Source organism: Rhinolophus sinicus, chromosome 14, assembly GCF_057876585.1.
Source record: "Rhinolophus sinicus isolate RSI-liver-muscle chromosome 14, RSI-T2T, whole genome shotgun sequence".
NCBI lineage: Eukaryota > Metazoa > Chordata > Mammalia > Chiroptera > Rhinolophidae > Rhinolophus > Rhinolophus sinicus.
Window position 1 is genome coordinate 86952 of NC_142514.1, and position 15894 is coordinate 102845.

Here is a 15894-nt window from a genome sequence, read left to right on the forward strand (position 1 = left end):
GCCGACCTTGGTTAGACACCTGCCGGCCGTGGCCGCTTTTCCAGCACTGTACCTTCCGTTCACAATTACGCTATTTCCATGGAACTGACCCCTGAGGTGCGGTTAAAGGCAGAGCTGGGGGACAGCGACGTTCTTAGATGCTGCCAAGCCGCTTTCCACAAAGGTCGTGACACCTGCGCGCCCAGGGCTGCGGAGACAAGGCCTGGCGCCGCCGCTTCCGGGCTTTGGCGCGGTTCACCGGTCCTGACTCAGGGCCGCGATTCTCCGCGTCGCCATGAGTAGGACGCCCCGGACCCCGCGTCCTAGAGGGAGTTGAGGCTCCGGGACTTCGACGGGGGCGGGAGAGGAGAGCTCCGCCCACCCCACCGGCTCCGGGATAGGCGGGAAGGAAGTTAAGGGCCGGGCTCGGGCGGACGGGACCACGGACTCTGAGGGGTCCCGGACGGGGGGTACAGGGGTCAGGGACGGGCAGGTGGCTCTGCCGGCAGCCTCACCCCTTACAGCCCATGCGTGGCCAAGGCCTGGCGCCCCCGTACCTTTCGGGGCGCGCTGCTCCCCCGCGGAGGCCGAGACCCCTGCCCGCGGCTCAGCTTTCGGTGCCGCGGCGCCCGCCCCGGCCCCTACGCCCCGATGCCCGCGTCCCACTTCCGCGCTTGGCGCTCACGTGCTCTGCCCGCACCCACGGGGAGGAGGCGCCACCGCGGCGCGCAAGGTGCGCTGTCGCTACAAAGTTTCGAGGCCGCGGCCAATCCTGGCCAGGGCCCCGCCCGACGACCCGGGACTCGGGGCCTTGGCCCCTGGGCCCCGTGCGGGGATCTGTGGAATCCGGGGTGCGGAAGCCGCGCCACCCCTCGCCTTGGCGACAGCTGGGCGGGAAGGGGAGGAGGAAGCTGTGACCCTTGACTGACCCCAGGGTCCCCGTCTGGGTGCACAGCGGAGCCACAGCCCTGCTGGGGACGCAGCTTGGTGCAGACACACCCCACCCTGGCCCCCGCAGCAGGATGGGCCCTTCAAAAACAGACCCCAAGGATACAGGGTTGGAGCAGAGGCCCACAGAGGGTGCGGGGCTAGGGGTTCAGACTCACGGGTCCGCAGCGCTCAGGAGGGGGCTGGCTCCAGGGGAGGGGGACAGCCCAGAGTTAATTTTTATATATGGTGTTAAGTGTAGATGAAGACTCATATTTTTTCATACAGATGTGTAAGGGTTCCAGCAACACTGTTTTGAAAGACTATCCTCGCTCCATTGAATTGTTTTTGAAACTTGACAAAAATCGATTGACAGTAATGTGTAGGTTTACTTGGGACTCTCTTCTGTTTCACTAATCAGTGTCTGAGCTTTCAGATACCATAATCTTAACTACTGTAGCTCAATGATTGGTCTTGAAATCAAATACGCCTTGCAACGCTATCCTTTTCAAAATTGTGAGTATTCTAGCTCCTTTGCTACTCCATGTAAATTTTGGATTCACAGAGTCTTTCTGGGATTTTGCCTATAATGGCATTGACTACAAACCCGGTTGGAGAACGTGGCCACCAGCAATCTGATCCATTAACGTGGTTTATAGATAACTCCAGTCATTTACGTCATGGTTATTCCCTTCGTAATTGTCTTGCGTTTCTCAGCATATATTTTGGTTTATACTTGGTTTATACAAAGGTCGTGACATCTGCGCGCCCAGGGCTGCGGAGACACGGCTTGGCGCCGCCGCTTCCAGCGCCAGAGCCGCTATTCTCTGCGTCGCCATGGGTAGGACGCCCCGGACCCCGCGTCCTCGAGGGAGTTGAGGCTCCGGGGCTTCGACGGGGGCGGGAGAGGAGAGCTCCGCCCACCCCACCGGCTCCGGGATAGGCGGGAAGGGAGTTAAGGGCCGGGCTCCGGCGGACGGGACCACGGACTCTGAGGGGTCCCGGACGGGGGGTACAGGGGTCAGGGACGGGCAGGTGGCTCTGCCGGCAGCCTCACCCCTTACAGCCAATGCGTGGCCAAGGCCCGGCGCCCCCGTACCTTTCGGGGCGCGCTGCTCCCCCGCGGAGGCCGAGACCCCTGCCCGCGGCTCAGCTTTCGGTGCCGCGGCGTCCGCCCCGGCACCCACGCCCCGACGCCCGAGTCCCACTTCCGCGCTTGGCGCTCACGTGCTCTGCCCGCACCCACGGGGAGGAGGCGCCACGGCGGCGCGGAAGGTGCGCTGTCGCTACAAAGTTTCGAGACCGCGGCCAGTCCTGGCCAGGGCCCCGCCCGACGACCCGGGACTCGGGGCCTGGTTTTTGGGTGCTGTTCTGAGTTTTAATCCAAATAGTACTGAGTTTTAATCCTAATTTGCTATTCTACATTGCAAGTATATACAACTGGTTTTGGAATACTGCTTTTATGTTCTGATATCTTGTTAACCTGACTCATTAAAGTGGGATTTTTTTTCTTTTTTGTAAGTTTAAAAGTATTTTCAGTAAAGGCAGTCATGTCTCAGAATAAAGTTATCTTTGTTCCTTTCCAATCTGTATCCTTTATATATATATATATATATATATATATATATATATATATATATATATATATATATATATAAATATATTAACCTGGGACCAGCTAGGTGTTCCAGTAGGATGCTGAATTAAGACAGGTAGGAGTAGATTCTTAGATTTGTTCTGTCTCAGGCGAGGCTAGTGTCTTTCACCCTTATGATGTTAATTGTAGACATCTTTTTAGATGTGCTTTATTAGTTTGAGGAAGCTAACTCCTATTCCTAGTTTGCAGAGGTTTTATCATGAACAGTGTGGGATTCAAGAAATGCTTTTCCGCCTATTGTGATAATCACTTTTTTTAAACTAGGTCAGTATGATTTACAGCGATTAGATCTTGAGTACTGAATCAGCCTAAGCTTTGTATTCCTAAAATAAACTCCCATTTGCCTCAATGTATTACCCTTTTATTAACTGATGGATTAACTGGCATTTTGTTGAAGATTATTACATCTATATTCACAAGGAACATTTGTAGTTTTTTACTTGTAATATTTTTTGTCTGGTTTTGTTATCAGTGTAAGGCTAACCTCATACAATGAGTTAAGATGTATTCATCATCTTCTATTTCCTGGAAAACTTTGTATGGAATTGGTATTCTTCCTTAAATATTTGGTAGAATTCAGTGAAATGAGATGAGCCTGGATTTTTTCATTGTTGGGAGGTTTTTTTAAACTCTGAATTTAATTTCTTTAATAGATGTAGGGCTATTCAAGTTACCCATTATTTTTTTTCTTGAGTGAGCTTAGATAGTTGGTCTTTCAGAAATTAAGTCTATTTCATCAAAGTTGTCAAATTTATGTGCACAGTATTATTTGTAATATTTCCTTCTACTGTTTACTTCATTGGTTTCTGGTCTTAGCATTGTGTTGTCTTCTGATTTTGTAGCTTATCCAGTATGTTTAACCAGAAGCAGAACAAAAGAACTGATGGTTGAAAATTTAATTTTTTTTCTGCCTTCACCTCCCTATTCCTTACAACTTTTTGTTTTCTCAGGTTGGTTAGTTTCCATTCCACTTTCAATAAAAGTCACGAGCATCCTTGTAACTTTCTTAATTCAAAGGTATGTATCTATTATTTTACCATCAATATGGCATTAGTCAGATTTTGGAACATCCTTCATGCCAAGTTAAAAGAGTTAATTTCTATTCCTAATATTTTTAAATATGGGTTTTAAATGCTGTCAAATGACTTATCTACATATACTGATATAATCATATGGCTCTTCTTTTATTTGGTAGTGGTTACTTTTATGAAATGATTTTCTAATATTGTCTTCCAAACATCCTAATGTGTTTTGATTAAGATCAGATTCAGCTGCATATAACAGAACTAACTCTCCGCCCACCCCCCAAAAAGGGGCTAAAACAAGGTCATTCATTTCCCTTTTGTGTAAAAGACACCCAGATATTGTCGTGTAGTGCGGGTGTGGCAGCTCCATCAGTTGCAAACAGCCAAGTCACTCTCCATTGCATTCGAGCAGACGGCTTCCATCCTTAAGGTGAATTCAGGTCATAATATGGCTGCTGATATGCCATCATGTTTTGCACACTGAAAAGAGGAAAGATTGAAGGACACTGGGGGCTTTCCCCAGTCGTTTTCTTTTTAAAGAACCGTCGCATCAGACCCTCTCAGCAAGTTGTAATTCCATATAATTACTCAAAATTTAGTAGCATACTTACACTCAACTGCAGATAAAATGGAGAAATGTAGCTTTATAGCTGATCATATTGTCATGAGGAAAACTACAGTGATTCTGTTGGCAATGAAGGGATGGGATGCTGAGCTCACTACTAGTGATCTGCTGCGCTTACTAATGTCATGGCTTTAAAAATAAGACATTATTAGATGCATTTTGCTATAGTTCCACTTAGGATTTTTCTATGTTCATAAATATGACCTGCAAGTCATTTCCCCCCAAATTTCAACATTCCTGCCTTCTACTGGGCATGGCCACATGTGCTTATTCTTACTATGTGTGTACCTTCCTTGGAACATCAATAACAAAATACATATTCATGATATTTTCCAGATTCAGGGGATCTACTTTAACAAATATCTGAAATTCTTTGTTTCTCCAAGCTTTCTCTTCCCTCTGTTAATCATCATTCTTCAGCCCAGACATCTTGAGAGTGTATCCTGTATAATGAGCTGAACAAAGTAAGGACTGGTCATTCAGGAATCATTGGATACTTCCTTCATGGAAGAAACAGTTTCTTTGGTAAGAGATGGAGTCCCTCCTGAAGTACAGAGCAGACAGTGGTGAGTGTTTCAGAAATATTTGCAGTTTTGAATCTTCATATTCCAAGATAGTCCTAATCTAACTGCCAGGGACCCAACTCTTTCCAGATTAGTGCTTATTCATGTAAGGAAATTAGTGAGGTTGTGAAGAAAACTGACTGTAAGTAAGCAACTGGCAGAATGATTTCTCAACCACTGACTACAACTATGTGTACATATTCCAGCATCACTGAAATGTATTCCAAACACACCACACAGCTAAAATAAAGTGAACTAAAATTAAAAATGACAACAGCTAAAGCTATACTGAGTAATATACATAGAAGGGACTAATTAATAATTGCAGCAAGATGCCACCAGAGAGCAAAAGCTCAGCTGGCTTTTCTGTACTTAAGAAGTCCATTAAAAACTTAAAAGTCCAGAGTACCTCAGCCCACTTTGGTGATGATGCCACATCCCTGGCAGGGCAACTTGAATGATGATCCCATCATGAATGTATACTCTGTGAGGGAGTGTTACTCTTACGAAAACAGGATGATCTAACCAGTTAGGGCAGAATGAAATGTGCACCATAGCAATACAGATAACTAAAGGGTACAAAACCATAGAAAAGACACCTATTGCTAAAATGTATTTTTAATAAGTTATATTATTCTGGTTAAAAATTGCATTTATTGGGCCAGCCCGGTGGCTCAAGCGGTTATAGCTCCATGCGCCTAATTCCGAAGGCTGCCAGTTCGATTCCCACATGGGACAGTGGGCTTTCAACCACAAGGTTGCCAGTTCAATTCCTCGATTCCCGCAAGGGATGGTGGGCAGCGCCCCCTGCAACTAAGATTGAACATGGCACCTTGAGCTGAGCTGTCGCTGAGCTCCCGGATGGCTCAGTTGGTTGGAGTGTGTCCTCTCAACCACAAAGTTGCTGGTTCAACTCCCTCAAGGGATGGTGGGCTGCGCCCCCTGCAACTAGTAATGGCAACTGGACCTGGATCTGAGCTGCGCCCTCCACAACTAAGACTGAAAGGACAACTTGAAGCTGAATGGCACCCTCCACAATGAAGATTGAAAGGACAGCAACTTGACTTGGAAAAAAGTCCTGGAGGTACACACTGTTCCCCAATAAAGTCCTGTAAAAAACATTGCATTTATTAGGACTGTTGTATGCAGAGTAGAAATCCCTGAGAAATGGTACTGTATGTACTATGTCTACCATATGTGGCATTGATAAGTAAAATGCCAAACTATACACAACTCCTACAGTAGTACAGAGAAAGACAACATCTAAACATCCCTGGAAATCTTGTGATGTGTTTCTCACCCAGATTACTTTTACATTCTTAAATAAAAAAAAAAGAACCAAAAACAAACAAAAAAACTTTTATTATGAACATACTTACTTATACTTATGAATATTTTCTCCAATCTTTTCATAAAAGTTTGGACTATCTGGAACATAATTTCCCTTAAAATAACTTGCAAATTATTTTTCCAAATTAATAATAATAGTGAAGGGAAACTTGATGCTGAGGCTTTACACCATTTGACACTTTTTAAAATCCTCATTTATTTATTAATATTTCTTTTTGCCAAAGCTTTGTCATTTCTAGATAAAGACTTCCCCTAACTTATAGCATGATTTCCCCACAATACAAGCTTCTGATACCTAAAACTTTTCTAATTTTGACAATTCTGCCACTCTGGTTTTATGTTTTCTCCCATAAAAATCCGAGTATGTAATAAAATACGAATTTCAAAGAAGTGTATTCTATATTCATTTGTTTTATGGGATTTCCTCTTTGAGAATTTTATCATATTAAAAGACGGCTTTCCAACATTTGTTTCATCCATATGGTTTCTCACCTGTATAAACATGAATTCATGGAGTTCCTGTGTGCGTTTACTGATATGTTCTTTTACATGTAAAAACCATTTTCTGTGCATACCCTTCCATATGCTATGTGCTTATAAGGTTTCTGTTCAGTATGAGTTTTCTGGTATATGAGATAATTCCATTTATAGAGTTTCTCTTCTATATCACTTTGCTGGTATTTCCTGTGAATTTACTTTTGAGAGAAAGTTTCTGACATTTAATTCGTCAATGTGTTTCTCATTTGCATGAGTTTTCTGATGCATAATGAGTTGTGACTTCCAAAAAAAGGCTTTTCCACATTCAGTGCACTTACAGGGTTTCTCTCCCGTATAAGTCCTCTGATGTGCACTGAGAATTAACTTCTGAGAGAAGATTTTTCCACATTTATTACATCCATAGGGTTTCTCCCCTGAATGAGTTCTGTGATGTACAATGAGCTGAGATTTCCTAATGAAGGCTTTTTCACACTCACTGCATTCATAGGGATGCTCTCTTGCATGCATTCTCTGATGTACAAGAAGTAATTTTCCACTGAAGCCTTTCTCAGACTGACTGCATTTATAAGGATTTTCCCCTGCATGAGTTCCCTCATATACAATGAGTAGTGACTTCCAAATGAAGTCTTTCCCACATTTATTACATTCGTATGGTTTCTCTCCAGAATGAGTTCTCATGTGTATAATGAGGTATGACTTGCTGCTAAAGGTTTTCCCACAGTCATTGCACCCATAACGTTTTCCCCCTGCATGAGTTCTCTGATGTGAAATGAGCTGATCTTTTCTATTAAAAGCTTTACCACAGTCACTGCATTCATACAGGTTTTCTCCTGTGTGAATCCTCTGATGCACAATGAGTTGTGAAACTGAAGGATTTCCCACATTCACTGCACTCATATGGTCTCTCTCCTGTATGAGTCCTCATGTGTATAATGAGGTAGGACTTGCTCCTAAAGGCTTTCCCACATTCACTTCATCCATAGGGTTTGACACCTGTGTGACTTCTCTGATGTACAATGAACTGTGACTTGAACGTAAAGGCTTTCCCACACTCGCTACAACTATAGGTTTTCTCCCCTGTATGGGTTCTCTGATGTTCCAGAAGGTTTGACTTTGTATTAAAGCCTTTCAGACATTCACTGCATTCAAAGTGTTTCTCTCCTGTATGAATTCTCTGATGTACAATGAGCTGTGATTTCAACCCAAAAGTTTTTCTGCAGTCACTGCATTCATAGGGCTTCTCCCCTGCATGAGTTCTCTGGTGAGAAATGAGCTGATATTTCCGACTAAAGGCTTTCCCACACTCATGGCATTCATATGGGCTTTCTCCTGTGTGAATCCTCTGATGCACAATGAGTTGTGAAACTGAAGGATTTCCCACATTCACTGCACTCATATGGTCTCTCTCCTGTATGAGTCCTCATGTGTATAATGAGGTAGGACTTGCTCCTAAAGGCTTTCCCACATTCACTTCATCCATAGGGTTTGACACCTGTGTGACTTCTCTGATGTACAATGAGCTGTGACTTGAACGTAAAGGCTTTCCCACACTCGCTACAACTATAGGTTTTCTCCCCTGTATGGGTTCTCTGATGTTCCAGAAGGTTTGACTTTGTATTAAAGCCTTTCAGACATTCACTGCATTCAAAGTGTTTCTCTCCTGTATGAATTCTCTGATGTACAATGAGCTGTGATTTCAACCCAAAAGTTTTTCTGCAGTCACTGCATTCATAGGGCTTCTCCCCTGCATGAGTTCTCTGGTGAGAAATGAGCTGATATTTCCGACTAAAGGCTTTCCCACACTCATGGCATTCATATGGGCTTTCTCCTGTGTGAATCCTCTGATGTATAATGAGTTGTGAATTAAAACTGGAGGATTTCCCACATTCATTGCACTCATGAAGTTTCTCTCCTGTAGGAGTCCTCGTGTGTATAATGAGGTAGGACTTGCTCCTAAAGGCTTTCCCACATTTACTGCATCCATAGGGTTTGACACCTGTGTGACTTCTCTGATGTACAATGAGCTGTGACTTCAAACTGAAGGCTTTTCCACACTGGTTACATCCATAAGGCTTTACCCCAGTGTGTGTTCCCTGATGTACAATGAGCTGTGACTTGAATGTAAAGGCTTTCCAACACTCACTACAACTATAGGGTTTCTCCCCTGTATGGGTTCTCTGATGTAACCGAAGGTTTGACTTTGTATTGAAGGCTTTCAGACATTCACTGCATTCAAAGGGTTTCTCTCCCGTATGAATTCTCTGATGTATAATGAGCTGTGACTTCAACCCAAAAGCTTTCCCACAATCATTACACCCATAGGGTTTCTGACCTGAATGGAATCTGTGGTGTGAAATGACCTGGTCATAGGGGTGCTCACCTGTGTGAATTCTCTGATGTATAATGAGCTGTGAATTGAAAGGGAAAGCTTTCCCACATTCACTGCATTCGTGCAATTTCTCTCCTGCATGAGTTCTCTGGTGCACAGTGAGGCAGGCCTTGCTGCCGAAGTCTTTCTCACATCCATTACATTTGTAGGTTTTCTCTTCTGCATGAGTTCGCTCATGGACTACGAGGGGTGACTTGCTGCTGAAGACCTTCCCAAGTAACTGCATTTGAAGGCGTTTCTGTCCATATCCACTTGTTGGCAGATGAGTGGTGACCTCTTTTTGACAATTTTTTCAGATTGATTACTTTCACAGTATTTTATTCCAATAACAGTTTGTTCATATTTAGAATGTTGGAATGACTCCATTGTACATGCAACCCATCAGGATTCTCTCCAGCATAATTACTACCGAAATCTAAACTATATCTCAAACTCTTTCCATGTGTGTCATATTTATAAAGCTTTTGTCTTGAGGAAACAGAATCTGAAGTAAGAAGACATAGTTTTCCAAACGCAGTGTGTTCACAGTGTTTTGCTGAACTTCCCAACTTGCCTTGATTTCCCTGAGGCCATTCCATGTGGTTCTCCATTTCCCAGACTTTGTCTAGAAATTAAAATAATGTGTTATAAATAAAAACATGATTCTGGTATAGCATAAAATTGCCTTAAAAATGCCGCATCATGGGCTATTATTTTAGTTTCAGATATCAGATTTGAATATAAGTAAAATCTCTGCACATGTCCCCAAACTCCTGAGCACTGGGGAAAACAGAGCAAAACTAAGAATAAAGACAGGCAAAGTGAACTGATAGTAATTAAAGATGGTTTTGAGTTTAAAAGGTTTGCATAATGGGTAAAGAAAGTAAAATAGGCTAAAGGAAAAATGAGCAAAATATAGAGGTTGGATGGATACTCTAAGCATTACATTCATTTAATAAATAATTGTTGAATAACTATTATGTGCCAAACACTGCCAAGCTTAGGAGAAACAGCAGAAAACATTGCAAATTAGTTTATAGTCCTCTTAGGAATAAAGTTATAATGAATACCCAGACAAATTGATTAAAATAAACTCAGAAACATCATTGTGATGTTCCATAATACTGAGGACAGAAAGAAGCTAGTAAAAGCTTCCAGAGAAACAAACAAACAAAACAACAACCAAAGATGCATATAACGGAACAAAATTTATCATGGCATCTGACTTCTCATTAACATCACTAGAGAAGAGAAAACAAGAGCATTCAGGAATAAATATAAACATTTCAGAGGCCCAGGTCTCAAAATTTGTATGCATGCACCCTGCCATAGGAAGCAATTTGAAGAGGTTATTCAATAAAACAAACTAAGAAAAAAAGATGACATAGAATAAATATAGAAAGCAAAATCTGATAGGACATTCCAGGAAAAAAACTCTACATCCAGGTCTTGAAACCAGTTTACACTGGAGCAAGTCAAAAGACATGGGAATGGTGTCAACAGGAAAATGAAATTGACAGAATTACTGATTTCACTGAATGTACTAACAGAATAGACACGTGAAGAAGAGTCTGAGGTTAAATTAATGATAACTGTATTAATTACAAGAACAGGGAAAATTGGCCTGATAAAATAATTCAAGAAGAAACAAATTTTTTATGAACCAAAACTACCCACTATATAGTTGCATGATTTACCTGTGAATAGAAATTACAGTCATAAAGATGTAAAAACTCAAATCTAACCAAAAGTATGAAGCAACTTTATTAGAATGTTGGGGGTGTGGACAGAGATAAGGAGGGTGTGAAAAAGAATTGAATCTTCATGCTTCTATACTGAATCATCAGCATTGGGGGTAAAACTCAAGGTGCAATAGAATAAGCTGGTTATTTGGATACATGGGGGCAAATACCCAGAGAGAAATAGCCAAGAGATGAAAGTGGTTTTCTCTGGGGGAACAGCAAACAAAGAGGGGGATGGGTACTTTTTAAACATAAATGAAAATCCCCAAAGCCAAAGATGCAAAGTAGATTGGGAACAACAGATGGACTAGGTCCTCAGGCACAGCGGGGACGTCCTAAAGCAAGGAGCTAACCAAGGTGCTGAACAGAAAAGGGTGTGATGAGGACACAGCTGCAGGTCGGGAGTGGAGACAGCTGACTACGGCATTGCGTCATTGCAGTTTCCCTACCGCCCAAATCTGATCCCTCTTATTCACTTTGTACACAACCTCCAAGTTATATTTTCCCAAACATCAGTTCTCAGTTGGGGGTTGTACCTCCCTTCCCAGCTGCACTGAGAAATAAATTTGGGCACTTCTTACTATCACAACAGCTTGTGAGGGAGGGTCACTGGCTGTTAAAAGGTGCTGAAGGGGAGGCCAGTTAGCTCAGTTGGTTAGAGCACAGTGCTCTTAACAAGGTTGCCGGTTTGATCCCCACATGGGCCACTCTGAGCGGCACCCTCCACAACTAGATTGAAACAACTACTTGACTTGGAGCTGATGGACCCTATAAAAACACACTTGAAATAAATAAAAGTTTAAAAAAAAAAAAAAGGTGCTGAAGGACCAGCCCAGTGTCTCAGGTCCTAACGCTGAGGTCACTGGTTCGATTCCCACACGGGCCAGTGAGCTGCACCCTCTACAGCTAAGATTGTGAACAACGGCTCTCCCTGGAGCTGGGCTGCTGTGAGCAGCTAGAGGTTCATGTGAGCTGCTGTGGGCTGCTGTGTGCTGCTGTGTGCCGCCAGGAGTGGCTGGTGTCCAGCGTCAGTGGGCAGCCATCATGAGCTGCCATGGGCTACCGTGGGCTACCGTGTGATATCATGAGTGGCTGGTGGCCACCGTGAGTGGCCAGCAGTCATCGTCCGTCGCCGGCAGCCTGTGAGAGCTGCCGTGAATGCCTAACCGACGACTGGTAACCAGCTGCCTCAGCCGGGGGGAGCACAAGGCTCATAATACCAGTATGGGCCAAAACACAACTAGACTGAGAAACAATGGTTTGAGCCGAGTGGGGAGGGGTGCAGAAAGAAAGGGAGAAAAAAAAAGGTGCTGAAGTCAGAGTTTCCACCAAGAAAACGGGCCAGTGAGAAATTGATCTCTGCCCTCAAACCAGATTGATTTATGATGAATCAAAAACTGCGGCTGAAACAATCCTCCTGATGTGAAGACTATGTGCTGGTGTGTCCTACGCCTGTGACAGATACACAGGTGCTCAGGGACATAGATCTGACAGTGACACCAAGATGAATTAACACAGAAAACACAAATGAATGACTGTAGCTTATGAGTAGAACAGTCAAGAAATGAGATAATGTTGGCCTTGTGGGTGGAGGCTGGGAAGACACAAGACTTCTTCTTAAAGGACCAGAGGATTAACAGACTACAACAAGCAAGACCGGTGAAGATAACTGCACGTAAAGATTTAAGCTGACTTCCCAGGAACAGGAGAAAGAACTAGAAGACTAGCAGAATGAAGAAACGATGAGCAGAAAGGTGAGAAGCAGCTCAATTCCTTGAGTCCCACAAGGGATGGTGGGCTCTGCCCTCTGCAACTAAGATTGAACACGGCACTTTGAGCTGAGCTGCCGCTGAGATCCCAGATGCCTCAGTTGATTGGAGCATGGGCTCTCAACCACAAGGTTGCCAGTTCGATTCCTCGAATCCTGCAAGGGATGGTGGGCTGCGCCCCCTGCAACTAGCAACGGCAACTTTGGGACCTGGAGCTGAGCTGCGCCCTCCACAACTAAGACTGAAAGGACAACAACTTGAAGCTGAACTAAGATTGAAAGGACAACAATTTGACTTGGAAAAAAAAAAGTTCTGGAAGTACACACTGTTCCCCAATAAAGTCCTGTTCTTCTTCCCCAATAAAATCTTTAAAAACAAACAAACAAACAGAAATTTATTGTCTCACAGTTCTGGAGGCTACACACCCAAAATCAAGGTGTCCGTAGCATTGGTTCCTTCTGCGGCTGTGAGGGAAAGATATGTCATAGGTCTGTCTCCTGACTTGTAGACCTGTCTTCTGTGTCTCTTAACATCATTTTAGTCTACGAGGCTGGACAATTAAGTTCACGAACTCATCATAGAAAAAGTGCTCCATACCTCATTGCTGAATATCACTATGGTCACCTTCGAAGTACTCCCCTTGGGAAGCTCTGCACTGACGCCAGTGCCTAGTCCACTCTTCCAAATAGTTTGGAACTCTTTTTCTGAAACGCTCAGAGCTGTCGTCGTATTACCCTTGATGTCCTGAATGTCATCAAAATGTCTTCCATTCAGTATTTCCTTTATCTTCAGGAAAAGAAAGAAGTCATTGGGGGCCAGATCAGGTGAGTATGGAGTGTGTTCCAATACATTTATGTGTTTACTGGCTAAAAACTCCCTCACAGACAGTGCTGTGTGAGCCGGTGCATTGTCATGATGCAAGAACCATGAATTGTTGGCAAAACGTTCATGCAGCCTTTTCTGCACCTCCAAATAGTAAACTTGGTGAACCATTTGTCCAGTTGGTACAAATTCATAGTGAATAATCCCTCTGATACCTAAAAAAGGTTAGCAACATCATTGCAACAAGTTCACAAATTTAATTGTCAGACCTCGTATGTGTGTCTCTGTCCACGTTTCCCCCATTTTTAAAATAAGGAGAACAGTGATACTGGATTAGTGCTTTCCTATGACTTCATTTTAACTTGATCACTTCTGTAAAGACCCTTTATCCAAAAAGGGGCTGCATTCTGGTCCTGGAAGATATAACTTCAAAGTATGAGCTTTGAGAAGACACAATTCAATCCAAAGCAAGCAGTCAGGGTAGAACTCATTTGTAAGGTGATACACCCTAAATTTAATCCTTTTCCACAGGGCTGTGTGATGAGGGAACTTTGTCATTAAAAATATCTAAAACGTAATTCCTAATGGATGGAGTCAAAACTAAGTGGCTCTTCCAACCGTTTGAAGGCCCAAATCTGTGGAATCTCTATTCCTTTGCCATCCATCTCTTAAATTCATCTCATACTTGAAGTATCTTTCCAACCACGACCGATAGCTGTTTATATACACCACTATTTTGTTTTTACTTGATTCCTATACAGCTGCTGAGACACTAGCAACATAATCAGCTTGCAACTTAGCTTAGTATGAAGTTAACCCTATCAAGTTATTTTCACTTCTTGCCATGTAAGAGGAAAGCCAATGCCACACGTTTAGTCACTGTGTGCTTAATGAACGGATGGAAGAAGATACTTTGATTCTCCGTGGGCCTATAGCTTTGGAGACTGTGATGCTGGCATTTTTAATTTCCTCGGTGGTTTCCCATTCCTCTTAGGAAATTGCCAAAAACCTTAGCCAGATGTGGAGCCATCAAGGAGTTGCAGAAAAAACTAGATTTTGGAGCCAAAGTGATCTGGGTTTGAACCCTGGCTCCTCTACTTCTTATTGTGCAACCTGGGACGGGTCACTTCGAGCTCATGAAGTGGAAGGAAGCTGATACATATGAACAGATTTACCGTGAAATTTAAATGAGCTGGTGCACGTAACTCACATGCCAGGTGACTTTTTTGAACATAGTTTACTTTCTTCCGTTGAGATTCTAATTTCTATTCAGTCGCTGCATCATTTTAAGTTATTGCATCATCAACACAAGACAATACAGAGGGAGACAGGAGCTTTGAGGGAGATCTGAGTCAATTTGTCTCTGGAGAGAATAACAATGGTACTATTTGTTTTTTAGATTAGAATAGCTAATTTTATAAGACCCTGTACTATTATCTTACTGAGGTTGGCCACACACTTGCTAGGTATTTTTTAATTGAAGCTCCATCATTTACTAGCTCTGTGATTTTGGGCAAATTACTTGAAAATTCTAAACTCTAGTTTCCTTCACTATAGTGGGGAGAAGACTATGTTCTTCATGTAGGGTTACAGATAGAAACAACCTAATGCCTTTAAGGGCTCAGCAGTTTGGGTACCTCATATCTACAGTTTTAAAAATCAGCAATTGCTACTACTTGTTATTAGCATTCACTTGGAACTACGGATTTTGTTTTCCCCAAATCCCTGGTTTTCTGAAAAAGAAATTAAATTAGCTTTATTGAGATACAAGTTACATACAGCAAACTGAGTCCATTTAAAGTGAGTTTAGCAAATGCATAGTCATGGAACCACCACCACCAACATACAGATCATTCCCAGTGGTTTCATTGTGGTCCTGTTTGCAGCCCATTGTCCTCCGACCCCCCAGCCAGAGGCAACCATCTATCCATCTGTTGTCATTATAGATTTTGTGATTTAAAATTATACATGTGGGAGTCACCGTGTGTACTCTTTTGTGTCTGACTTCTTTTACTAAGAATGTTTTTGAGATTTAACCATGCTGTTGGGTGTATCAATAAAATGTTACATTTTATTGCTGAGTAGAATTCCATTATATGGCTATACCCCAATTTGTTTATCCATTCACATGTTGTGAATTATTATACACGAGATCTGTTCTTTACATGGACATAAGTTTTTCAATTCAAGGACCATTGATGTCATATGGTCACTGTATGTTTAGCATTTTAAAAACATGCCAAACTGTTTTCCATAGAGGCCACACTATTTTATAATCCCACCAGCAATGGATGAGATTTCTATTCGCTCCAGTACTCATCAATTATTACATTTTTTATTTTAATTGTGCTACTGGCTGTGAAGTACCATCTCCTTGGGGTTTTCATTTGCATTTCCCTAGTGAGTAATGAACGCTGAGCCTCTTTACATGGGTTTCATTGCAGTCAGTCCTATGTATTCCTTTTTTTTTTTTTTTTAAAGATTTTATTGGGGAAGGGGAACAGGACTTTATTGGGGAACAGTGTGTACTTCCAGGCCTTTTTTTTCCAAGTCAAGTTGTTTTCCTTTC

The 15894-nt window shown here is 42.8% G+C and overlaps 1 protein-coding gene across 1 annotated transcript; it reads right to left on the bottom strand.

Annotated features, from left to right (window-relative positions):
• Positions 1 to 133: 133 nt before the first annotated feature.
• LOC109434788 (uncharacterized) lies at positions 134 to 9239 on the bottom strand. Its single transcript, XM_088790030.1, has 9 exons — positions 9005 to 9239; positions 8117 to 8956; positions 7618 to 7953; positions 7269 to 7454; positions 2115 to 2192; positions 1654 to 1897; positions 625 to 866; positions 362 to 428; positions 134 to 302 (listed from the first exon to the last, which is right to left on the bottom strand). The coding sequence occupies exons 1-9, from the start codon at positions 9237 to 9239 to the stop codon at positions 134 to 136; spliced, it is 2397 nt and encodes a 798-aa protein (XP_088646156.1).
• Positions 9240 to 15894: the final 6655 nt, after the last annotated feature.